Here is a 12,453-nt window from a genome sequence, read left to right as displayed (position 1 = left end):
GTCTGATTTGCAGAGATGTGACTGTTAGCAGTTGCTGAAAGAATAAAAATAAAAACTTGAACAAGTTTGTTGCTGACAGTGCTAGGTATGTCTTTGTGTCAGCACAAGTATTCTACACGGCATTTAAATGTCTTCAAAGGCAAAAGGCTGCATTAAATTAGTGCTGAGAGTCACAGGGGATTGTTACCAAGTGTATTGTAGCCTACAGAATGTACAGGAGAGTGGGTGTTCACCTAACATAATGCATTTTTCTTTTTCATTTTTAGGACTGCTGATTTTTATTTGAAAAAAAATCATGGCTTCATCATCTGTGTGGGTAAGTTCTGTCTGGTAATTCTCTGTTTTTTTCAGACTGTAGCTTTCTTCTTGCTAAAGACTGCATGTCCAAGTACCATGCAAGACTGGTTATAACCTGACCTACCGGTCTAGTGCTAAGGCAACTATATATTCATTTGAAGGATGAGGACCTGAATATGGGACTTTTGATTGAAAAAGCTAGTGGCCAAGTTGCCTTCCTTCAGCAGGTAGAGCAAAAGTTTTTCTGCTGCTGGGGCATCCCATGGTGGAGGCTGGAGTAGCCCCAAGTGCTGCTTAAAAATTACTTTGTGAGAACAGTGAGACATTGTGTTGCACATAACCAACACTTGCATGCATTTACCTAGCTTCTTAAGTTTATTGCATGTCATCACACTACCTAGGGAATGGGAAATTGAAGCTATTTCTCATTCTGTGTCCATGTATAATTTATCAACCTGGTAAAAAGACTTCTCTGTTACCTTTTCTATCACAGCCTGATCCATAAGGCAATAATGTAGAAAATTGTGGAGTGCTGTGCAAATTTAAATGTTTGTCTTTTGGATTAGAATTATTTCAAGTGAAATGCAGTTGATAGTTTTCCTCCTTTTGAAAAGTATTGAAAAAATACCACTTGTCTTTAAAGAGTAGGAAATTGGGGGGGGGGGGCAGTGGAATACAATCATGCCTCTTAGCACAATAAATCTGGACAAAGGCCCAAAAATAGTGAAAGATTTTAAATACTGTTCTTATAAATTTGGAAAATTGCTAGAATAACAGGATTTGTTTTAGCATGCATTTTTGAAGGCTACAAAGTCTGAAACTCAAATATGTTTAGTGACTCTATGTCCGTGATTTGTCATAACCAGAAACTTTATGAGGAGCAGACCAAAAATATGAGGCAGAAATCTGGGCATTCTGCAAAAATGTGGACATTTTAAAGGTGTAAATTTGAGCAGGGAAGGGATTGGATAGAGATGGGAAACTTAATATTGTAGATTAGTTTTATTGGGAGAAGACTGCAGATACAGATTAATGGGGAAATTAAAAGCAGTCGTATTAAAAGAACTTCATTAGGTGAGGGAGAAGTGTATTTTTAAAAATTTTAAGAATAAAGAATCTGTAATGTTGCATAGTACAAAAGTTAAGAAAGATTATGGAAGTGAGTAAGTGGCTGCAAGTGTAAATGGGCAGGGGGTGTTTAGAAAATGTCATTGTTCCAGTGTGTTGTGCTTACAGATGCTTTATCTCTGGGGTGAGGTGCAAAAGTGAGAACCATATTTGTGGATGGTTATAGCAAATAGGAATGCGAGTCTGTCTGGAGAATGTTTGTTCATTGTTATGATACAGCAGTGAATTTGTGATTTGATGCTTATGGCAAATCTTGGTAAGAACTTCATGATAGGGTGTCCCAGGTATGACTAGGCTATGATAGGGTGTCCCAGGTATGACTAGGCACTGGATTAGCATTATTCAAGCCATCAAAGATTGCATAGAGTTTAGAGTATCACTTTGCCTAGACGTGGACAAGTGTTTAATTTGCTATAGTTATGTTCTTGTTGGAAGGAGTTAGTAGCTTTTGTCAATAAGTCCATTTTGTTTTATTTTAAAATAACTTATCTGATGTCAATTTTCATTCTCTCCTCAACCTGTGGGTTCGCTTCCGATCCCTCTGAGCAGAGACTGCCATTGTTATAGCTCGTGGTAATGAGGCTACACATTACCCAGCATGCATCAGCCCTAAGGACCTCCGATTTTGTTTGCCACTTTGCGAGTTAAATGTGGCTATCAGTGCTCTTGAGCAGATAAGTTGTGGAATTTTTGTATTTTGCCTGTTTTCTTAAAAATTCTTTCCCTTTCACCTATTCTGCTAAATTCCATTGTTGCCCTTGTTTAGTGACTGTTTATAATGGCTTCAAACTATTACTTCTTTTAGTTTTATTGGGAGAAGACTGCAGATACAGATTAGTACTCCTAAGTATTATCATTAGTAGTCCTTTCCATTACACTCTGTATTTCTGGTATATCATTGTTGATATCTCTTTGTCTTTTTGTTATTGCCTTTACAAAAAAAAAAATCTTTCCATCCAGAATTTTTTTGCCTTTCTTTTTGGTTGTGTGGAGTATTATGGCTGACTAGGATAAAACTGTTTTTAAAAAGTCAGAAGTATGGATATAAAATACCTTACTCTGATTGCCATAACCTCTGTGTATATTGTTTGGACCCACTTCACCTTCAAGATTGTTCAATGTGTCATGTTTTTTTTTCATAGGGCTTTAAATGGGCAAACGAACATACTTATTTTAAAAGGGCTGTTGCCTTCTTTTTTTAGCGAGGCCTTATCTGGAGCTTCCCCTTCAGTAAAAATACATAAGGGCAAATCTAATATTTCTAGTTCTTCTGTGACCTCAAAAGCTTCCAATAAGGCGAAGAAACGAATTGCGTCAGTGCCAACTTCGGCACAAACTGCTAAGAAACAAAAAAAACTCTGTTCCTACTTTAGCGGATTCTAGTAAATGTAGACATGGATTACTGGTGTCAACTGGTCAATTGGAACCAAAACCTAATTCTGAATACACTTTGTGATCGAATCTACGTCTGATCTGAAGACCTGATCAAACAAGTCTCCTTTAGCTCCAAAAGCTTTTTCTCCTGAATTAGTGCAGTGCATCATTTACTTGCCAAGGGCTAGGTATTCACCTTCTGTCGACCTGGTTCTGTGTAGAGTACCTTCTCCCATTTTGCAGAGACTGATGTCTCCTTCCATAGTTTCCATTCATTCTTCTAGGAGCAGCACTGAAGACTACGTGGAAAGATTGGTGAGGAAGATTCTCTGGGTGCAGGGACTTGCACCAGATCCTTCAGACCCTACCCCCTTGGGTCAGGAGCCACACACTTCCACTATTCTAATCTTGCATCCTCCTCTGACTTCTACATAGGTTGTAGTACTTTGATCCGAATCTACTCGCACAGTCTTCCTCTGATCCCAAGTTACCTTCATCATTGAGAGTTGCTGAGTTCTTGGAACCAGAGACCTCTTGGCACCATAGTTCTCTGGTGAGTTTTCATCCCTTGGAGTGTACTCCGAAGTTTTTGGAGCCTTCTCTACAGGTCAAAGCTTTGGCAATGATGAGCTCTGCTCTGGCTTTGACCTCTGAGAGGGACTCGAGCAGGGAGGGACTATGGTTTGGGAGGTCCATTCTTTCTGAGCCAGGGCCTATTCCTCTCTGGGGAGAGCCATGTCTGTTCCTGGCGTTCAGCTGGTTCCTACCCCTTTGGGTCGTCTGCGTCCTCTGTGCACAGAGCCTTAACCTTCCTCTTAAGAGGACAGTAAGCAGCAAAACACCAGGCTTCCCAGCTGGGTGTCTCCACCCCCCCCCCCACAAAAAAAACCTTTATTGTGACCTAAGTAAATTTTGCATTCATATAAAAGTAATGCAGCTATATTAACATAACAAACATTATACTTCACATGTATTGCTATACATTTTGTAACCTGAGCAGTATTAATATTATTCAATTTCTACTCTTTTAAAAAAAAAATCTTCATTAAACCATTACTTACTACATAAACGATAATACATTCATATAAATGTAAACAAACCACGACAACACTATCCTAGTTGCGAGCAGTGACCATCGCAAACCATACTGACACACTCCCAGTTGTAAACATTGTACATCATTTATAATCTACCCAATCTTTCTTAAATAGCTCATTTAAGTTCTGTTGCCTTTTAGCCCTCATTCCTCCCTTGTATTGTTCCCACAATTCCCTTTTCTCCTATATAGTTTGCTCCTACCCTTTTCTAAAGATCTCAATTCCAGTTGTTTCATCTCTGTTACTATATTTGCTAATTCCAGTATAGTTGGTTTAGATTTTGATTTCCATTTTGTAGTAAACTGAAACTTTTCTTAAGAACACACCTGCTATGCCCCTGTACTAAACTTGACTGATCAGTTTTCTACTTTTTCTACTCATAACAGGTACCGCCTACCCAGTTTTCTACTTTTTCTACTCGTAACAGGTACAGCTACCCACTATTTCCCTATAACTAGCTCTACCTTCCTTCTTGCCACTTTACCTTTTTGCTATTCCTTACCCTTCTGTTCATCCCCTAAGCTTACTCTTAGTGTGGAAACTCTTTAATATATGTAAAACACACACTTATGCCTCTTATTTTGACTTTCTGTATTCTATCTGCAATCTGAACTGTACCTGCCTACTGCACTGCAAAGTATTTCTGCCCTCTCTGTAATTTTGTCCACTGTACCTGCCTTTGGCACTGTGATGTATTTCTGTCCTCTTTGATTTTTCCAGCCTAACTTCTAATTCTCTCTGTAAATATAAAGGTTTTATTTTCCTCTTATCCCAGACCTATTTCTCCCAGACTATAGTATAATATTAGACCTATTTTTAGTATTGTACTCGAATTTTAAAATGGAAGGTACTTTATGATAATTTATGTATTGACCTGTAACAACATTGTTTGTAAAAATGTTTTATTTTGCTATTTTTTTTTTCTGCACGGAGCTCATCTCCCCGGGCCTCTGCTGAAAATGGACATGTATCCAGTTGGACTAGCCCGGTCAACAAATGTAAAATAAAATAAATAATAAATAGTAGTTTTTTGGCAGCGGTCATTATTGGACACAGCATGGCCTTACCCATGTCTAGGCAATTCGATTATGTATCATAGCTCAGAAAAATAATTTCCTTCATCGGGCCAATCTGCTTCACCCAGCATCTCCGACGGTGCATCTCACAGGGAATCCTTAGTCCACCAGCTCACTGGAAACTGTAAAATATGTTCCCAGGTCTACCTAAGGAAAAATTCTCTGGAGGTTACTTGGTGTATAAAAATATCTATGTAAACATTTCCATGCAAAAATCCCAAATCATCTAGATTTTGTTGCATATTTGGGAGACCTACATATCCTCCCATTTGTTTCCTTGTGAATGGCTTATCCAATCTCTTGTAAAAAACAGACAAATGAAGCTCCAACAAATCACGCCAGTCACTGGAAAGTGTGTTTTAATCCGTTAGCGCTTTCATGCATAAACAATCAATGCACTTCTTCAGACGGTCATTACAAAAAACAATATTGCATTTATACTCACACCCAACAATACATTGTTAATTAACTAATTAAACAATCAAGTATTTAAAGGACCATAAACCTTAAAAAATACATAAAAATACACACATAATATATAATTAAAAATCAAATATACCATATTCTAATACGAACAATAAACCAAATATTATTAATTAAAATATTATATTGAGTTGATAATATTACTTCATTTATCGCTCTAAAGCCCTCAATATCCAATCTCTTCCCAGTCCTTTCTAACCTCCTCTGATTTGATTCTTATAGTTATTGTGCAATATTCTATATGCTGTACTAATTATTAGATTTTTAATGGCAGCTTCTGTTCCAGATTCTAGTCAAAACTCTACCATTGCTGGTCTTTTGTTTAGGATTCATTATTTCTTTTTCTTTGCTTATACTCTATCAATCCCTGATAGGGGAGGCAATCTCTAATCTGCAGTCCAGATAAAATGGGAAGATGCCAGGAATTTATCTTTCCTTCTCTGTTATTTGCTCCCAGTACCTTGGTTCCTTTGCCAGTCTTCTCCAATAAATTCCGGCCCCCTGTCTGTTTCCCTAATTGCAGTCATGCCTATTGGCAGAATCTTCTTTCTCCATTCCTGTGTTGGTTTAATTCTTTGCTACTTTTTGTATACAATATTCTCATGATTGTTTCCTTAAAGGCCTGCATCCAGAATCCCAGTGTTTCCTTCCTTCTTTCTTTAGCTTTTCCATGTTTCATTATCCCTTTCCACTTTGAAATATAGTTTTCTGCTTGTGCTATGTATAGGAATCTTAACTGTGTGACTCTGAAATCCCACTTCAAATTGAATAATCCAAATCTGCCCTCTTCTACTGGAAGAACAGGATATACATCCGATATCTTGCCAGAGAATCTCACTGATGAGATCCCTAGGAAGAAGTGCAAGAGGTTCCCATCACTGAAGACCCCGACATAGATGAAGGCGAAGGATCCCCATGGTAGTCTCCTGATGTTTCCATTGGAGACATCCCTAGAAATCTTAAAACAGTGAGGTGACAGGAAGTCTAGCAATCCTTCACCTGAGGAGTCTGTGTACCTGGAAGCTTTTGGTACTTGCGCAGCTATCTCCTGGGTAACTCCAAACGCTGATGAGCTCATTGAGTTTATCTCTCAGTGGATGGGAAAGACCCTTGATACCACTGAACCAATTCAAAGGTGACCCGACAAAGTTATACCAGCCCTTGAAAATAAGCAATTTTGGTTTAAATGTTTACCTGTTTTGGTCATGGAGGCAACAACTAAGAAGAAGCTTGCCAAGGAAAGTTCCTCTGTCCATCCTCCCAACAAGGAGTCTTGAGCAATGGATAGATTAGGGAAGCGAGTTTATCATCGACCTTTGCTTTAGTCTTTGAATTACATAGCTCACTTTGAGACTGCAGAGGGATCTGATTTAAAGAACTTTATTTCTGAGGAGACGCAGGCATCTGTTTCTTCTCAGTTGGCTACGCTACAATCCATATCTAATTCATCCATGAGGCTCATTTCTCATGTAGCTGAAGGGCTGATGAGCAGAGGGTGCAACTGTTTCAGTAAGGACACATGCCTGACTTTGCGAAGCCCTTCAAGTCTTCTTCATTGCTCTGCTTGACACATCCTTGTTGGGTCTCAAAGATAAAGAACACTTTTTTTTATCCAGGTGTGAGAAAGATGGAAAGACCTTGTCTGCTGTGGGTGTATGTTTTTCCACTCCTCGGAGATGCTTCTCTTTTTTTTTTTTTTTTCCTGGAAAAGTAGTGGGAAAGTGTAGTTTAAAATATCCCAAGGACCTTTTCAGGACACACGTGCAGGCAGTTCACCTGGGGCAGAGGGGGGAACTCTAATGGTAGATGCTGCCCTTGTGGCAGAGGTGGCCCGCAATAGCGGGTTTCCCAAGATACCTTCTTTGGGAGGCCCCTTCCACCTCTCCTGGAGGCAATTGGGGGTCTACTGTCCCTGCACTGGAGGACCTGACTACAAATAACATCTGATTAATGGGTGCAGAGGATCATTTCAAGAGGTTACATTATACCATTTTCCCTTCCACATCCCATTCACAGTAAAATCCCCAGCCTTTCACCCAGTCAGAGGGAATAAGCAGCACTATAAATACAAAATCTGCTAGCAGAGAATTATCCAAGAGGTCCCACCAAACTAGAGAGGCTCCGGAACTTACTCTGGGGTTCTTTTTAGTACCAAAAAGACAGGAGACTTGGATGGTCATGGCTCTGTACATCTTCATTCTTCCTTTTCTGGAACAGGATGACTGGATATGCTCCATAAACCATCAGGAGGTGTATTATTGAATAAAGATGAACAAGTGATCCAGAAGGTTCCTTTGTTTCAGTCTGGGAGCCAGTCTTTATTGATTTTATTTATTTACCAGGTTAGTTCAACTGGGCAGCTGTTCTTTTTCAGCAGAGACCTGAGGAGAAAGCTCCAATGCAGTTTTAATACAGTATTAAGGAAAACTGTTAAACATTACAGATATTCTTTTTGACTATATGTATTGGATGAAACTGTATAATACCATACTTGATAAAGGGATGTATCGCATGTAATCAGGATACTAATCTTTACAGGAGTAAGGCAAAAACATTTAGTCTAAGAAACAAATGCTATACTTCATAACAGTCAGCAATAACAAGAGAAGTGACATGTGTAGTAGAGGTACAGTTGCAAGTTTATCAGTTCAGAGCTGTGCTCATTGGTGTCACCACAGCCCCAGGGTGTTTATGTGTATAGCAGTAGTAGCAGTTCACCTGAACTGCAGGGATTCAGTATTTCCATATTAGACTGGCTCATCTCTGCCCCAAACAAGCAACAACTACTGGAGGCAAGATTACAGATTGTTCAGATATGTTCCTATCTGGGGCTAACCATAAATTACCAAAAAATCACACGTAGAGCCATCTCCAGCTTTGGAATTTTTAGGGGCAATCTTTAAACACAAAAGACAATGATGGCCTCCCTTCTCCTGTTAAGACTGGACACAGAACACGGGTAATGAAAATAATTTGCAGTTCCAAAACTTCAGCATGTTTGGTACTTCAGGCTCTGGGATCCATCGTGGCTTCAATAACTGTGGTTCCATTGGTCAGATTTCACATGGGTAGGTACTAGGCTATTGGCCCTAGGGCCTATACAAGCGTAGCCAAAAATGTACCCTGGCTTTCGCCACCCAAGAATATTATTTTCCTGTGCCCCTGTCAAGCAGAACCACAGAAGTGATCCCCGGGGGTGAATTTCCTATTTCCTATCCAATCATCAAGATTTTTCTTGAGTGTTTATGAGGAGCTCTGTTTGACATGGGTAGTCTGTTCCAGAGTATGGGAAGTCTCTGGGACAGGAATCTATCCCTCCAGCATGTTCTGTTTATTGTGTTGACCAGGTTTAGGTCCCTAGAGCATGTAGCTCTGAGGGATTGGGATTTCTTTAAGTGGAGCATGTCCAGCAGCTCTGGGTTTGACATAGCTTTGTATGTTGGGCAGAGATCTCCTCTGAGTAGGCGATATGTGACTGAGTAAAGCTGGTGTTTTTTGAGACTGTCTTTGTAAGGCATCTGTTTGAGGCCAGTAATCCTCTTTGTGAGGTATTTTTCGGCCTTTCCAGTTGTTGTAGATGTCTTGTGAGGTACATATCAAAAGGGGTGTTGTACTCTATAATGGGTCTGAGTGATGAGTAGAGGGGAACAATGACATCTTTTTTTTCTGGATGAGAAACTTTTTGTGATGTGTGCCACATAGGATTTCCTGACCACTGTGGCGATGTGATTATCAAAGGAGAGACTACTCTCCACCTGTGTCCCAAGGTCTCTTATCAAACTTTTGGTGTTAAGTAGGCTACCGCCTATGTGGTAGTTCATGGGTACAGAGTTTTCACCAAAGGGGATGACAATGCACTTTTTGGCATTGAGCTTGAGACCATGTCTTTGACACCAGGCATCTGTGTCAGTGAGGCCCTTTTGTAGCATGTCCACATCGTTAGGAGTTTCGATTATGGCTCCTAGTTTTGCAGTCCTCTGCGAATTTAGTTAGCCAAAGACCTTCTGTGTTAGCCTGTACTTCAGAGAAGTAGATATCAAACAGGAGTGGACCCAGGACTGAACCCTGTTGTACTCCACTTGTCACTGGTCTGAAGTCTGATTTGGAGTCTGCTACTTTTCACGGTGTGGGTTCTGTCAGTAAGCCAGTTGGCAACCCATCTTGTGACATAGGGATTTATACCTAGTTTAGTGAGTTTATCTATAATTCCAGAGTGGGGAATGGTGTTGAACGTCTTGGTGAGTTCTAGATAGGCTGTGTGAACCACCTTACCCTCATCTATGGCTTTGGTGACTGCTTCAAAGAAGTCTATCAGGTTTAGGAGACATGATCTGCCTTTTACAAACCCAAACTGTGTGGGGTCAAGAGTTTGGAGATCTCCAGTGTCTTTGTTTAGGAGTTCCATGATATGTTCCATGGCCTTGCAGACTAGGCTTGTCAGGCTATTGGGGCAGTAGTTCCCGGGGTCTGTTGTGGCCCCCCCTCCTTTGTGGAGTGGGATAACTGTCGCAGTGCACCATTCAATGGGCACAAAGCCTGAGGTGAGGCTATGATTGAACATGGTACTTAGGTGGGGTGCCAGTTCATTCTGTAGTTCATGTAGAAGGCAGCCTGGGATGTTGTCAGGTCCCATGGATACTGTGTTCTTGGCTTTGGAGAGTGAGGTTTTTACCTGTGCAGCCGTGATTATGGGAACTTTGCATTCTTCCGGTATAAAGATGGGCCCTTTAGGGGGTGAGAGGGGGGTAAAGTTAGCACTGAACCTATCTGCCAGGATGTTGGCAATATCAGTGGTTCTGTATATTTAGTGTCATTGTGCTGCAACTCAGAGCAGATCTGAGTGTTGCCATTGAGATTTTTGACATAGCTATAGAATGCTTTGTGGTTGCCTTTAGAATCAGTGACAATGTTTTGTTTTCATAACTAGCTTTAGAGGATTTTATGAGGGATCTCAGCTTCCTACTGAGGCTGACCAGGGAGTTCCTCCAATCGTGGGATTTTACTCTTTTGCAACAGTTTTTCTTCTGTTGTAGAGTTTGTTTATGGCTGAAGACCACCAGATTGGCTTCCTTTTTTTGGAGGATAGCATCTTGATTCTGTTAAGGATAGCACGATCCATGCACTCGTGTAAGTGATTATAAAGTGCATTTGTGTAGGATTCAGCAGTCTTACTTTGTCCAACTGCATGGGTGTCGTGAAGTTTGCCACTTGCGTCGTAAGAAGCGTGAAGTTGGCTTTGGAGAACTTTTTTACGCTTGTTTTCCTAATGGGGGGTGGGAGCAGGATGTGGATGTCCAGGGTGATTAGCTTGTGGTTGGATCTGACCAACGAGGAGCTGACCTCTGGTGTGGAACACTGGTCACCCATGTTGGTGATGACCAGGTCTAGGATATTGCTGCCCCTGGTGGGGGTGTGGATAAGTTGATCCAAGGCGTTGGAATTGATGATTTCCAGAAAACGTTGAGCAAAAGAGTTGGTACACGAGTAGTTTTACCAGTTAATGATAGGGTAGTTGAAATCCCCCATTATTAGAGTGTTGGTTTGTACCACAATATTTTCCAGTGTATCAAGAAAAGAGGAGTGGGAATCCTGGGGCATGGTGGGGGGGTCTGTAGCAAGCTACAGTCCGGATTGCGGTTTTGCCCAGAGTTAGTTGAACTTGGATAATCTCGGATGCATTATGCTGAGCAACTAGCTTGGAGGTGTGGATATCCTTTATGAATATGGACACTGCTCCACCTTTAGTGTTTCGGTCCAGGTTTGGTGGCCGAAAGGTGTGGTATGAATTATAGCCTGGTAATGCAGGGGTGCTCTCTGGAGCTTTGAACCAGGTCTCTGTCACTGCACAGATGTCAATGTTCTCCATTTTAAGGAGTGCCTCGAGTGAGTGCATTTTGAGGTTTAGACTTCTAGCATTGAGTAGCATTGCCCTCAGATTTTGCTTGCTTGTACCTGTTATGGTGGTGAATTTGTCATTTGAACCTTGCCTAAAAAAGGCGCTATAGGGGTGACGAGCCTTTGCCAATATCCGGAATCCCAAGGGCGACAGGTGCAGGCCATCTCTGGCAAAGCAGCGTGGTCTGTCGATCATGTCATCCCAGGCAGACAGATACTGGATTCCCTTAGAATGACACCAGAAGCTTAGCCAATTGTTAGTCAGTCATTTTGTCCTTGTACTGTGGTGTCATTCTGGGTGATAGCAGGATACTACTCGGGGCTAGGGTCATACCGGACTGGGCTACAAGATCGGAGAGCTCCATGTCTCTCCATGTAGTCCAAGGAGGTACGTCTAAGGTCATTCACACCAACATGGACAATGACAGAGTCCTATTTGTACTTGTTGTGGAGTGACCAGAGTGCGAGCATTATGTGGTGGATCCTGGCACCCGACAGGCAGCTGACAGTAAACTTTTCCTTGTTTAGCCTGGTGAGTGGAACATCAGTGTGCCTGACTATAGAGTCGCCTATGACTAGAGTTTTGGGTACATTATGCCTTATGGGCTGTAGTTGAGTGGCACACTATGTGGGCTATGTGTCATTTGGGTTGTGTTGGGAGGTGGAGGTTGCTTGCATGTCTGCTTTGGAGGTCTCTCTTATTTGGGCAGATTTGTACTGAGAGCCTCCGCAAATGTAGGCGTGTGTTTTGTGTTTGTGTGTGTGTGTTTTGGTGGTGTAGGTTTTGAGGGACTATGTGATGAGTGTGGTGCGGTGCAAGTGTTTACCTTCTCCTCTTGACTGTCTAGGCCATTCTTTGGTGAAGAGAGCTTTGCTTCCATTTTGGCTATATAAGTGCATCTCTCACAGGTTGTAGTGTTGGGTGGCAGGAGGGAGAGGGTTGTCTGTGTACATGAGGCAATTGCTGCATTGTCCCAAGATGCCCAGATTCATCAGGTAGACAGGAGAAAACACCGGGAGCTGACCTTTTAGACAATGCCTGAATAGGTGCTTAAGTACTAAAAACTGTTTTCCTCTAGACAAGCGAGGAAAGTCTAGTGCCT

At 41.4% G+C, this 12,453-nt stretch overlaps 1 protein-coding gene across 1 annotated transcript in view; it reads left to right on the top strand.

Moving 5' to 3' along the window:
- Nucleotides 1–255: 255 nt before the first annotated feature.
- The window catches only part of LOC122792798 (annexin A3-like), an 825,182-nt gene continuing 812,984 nt past the window's right edge, over nucleotides 256–12,453 (top strand). Inside the window, exon 1 of the mRNA XM_044060366.1 lies at nucleotides 256–316. Coding sequence (XP_043916301.1) covers nucleotides 296–316 — 21 coding nt within the window. The 5' untranslated portion in view covers nucleotides 256–295. The remainder of the gene's footprint in view (nucleotides 317–12,453) is intronic.

This window comes from Protopterus annectens, chromosome 2.part0, assembly GCF_019279795.1.
Source record: "Protopterus annectens isolate FY-2018-M chromosome 2.part0, PAN1.0, whole genome shotgun sequence".
In the NCBI taxonomy this organism is placed as follows: Eukaryota; Metazoa; Chordata; order Ceratodontiformes; family Protopteridae; genus Protopterus; species Protopterus annectens.
This window is presented reverse-complemented; position numbering and strand designations above follow the sequence as displayed.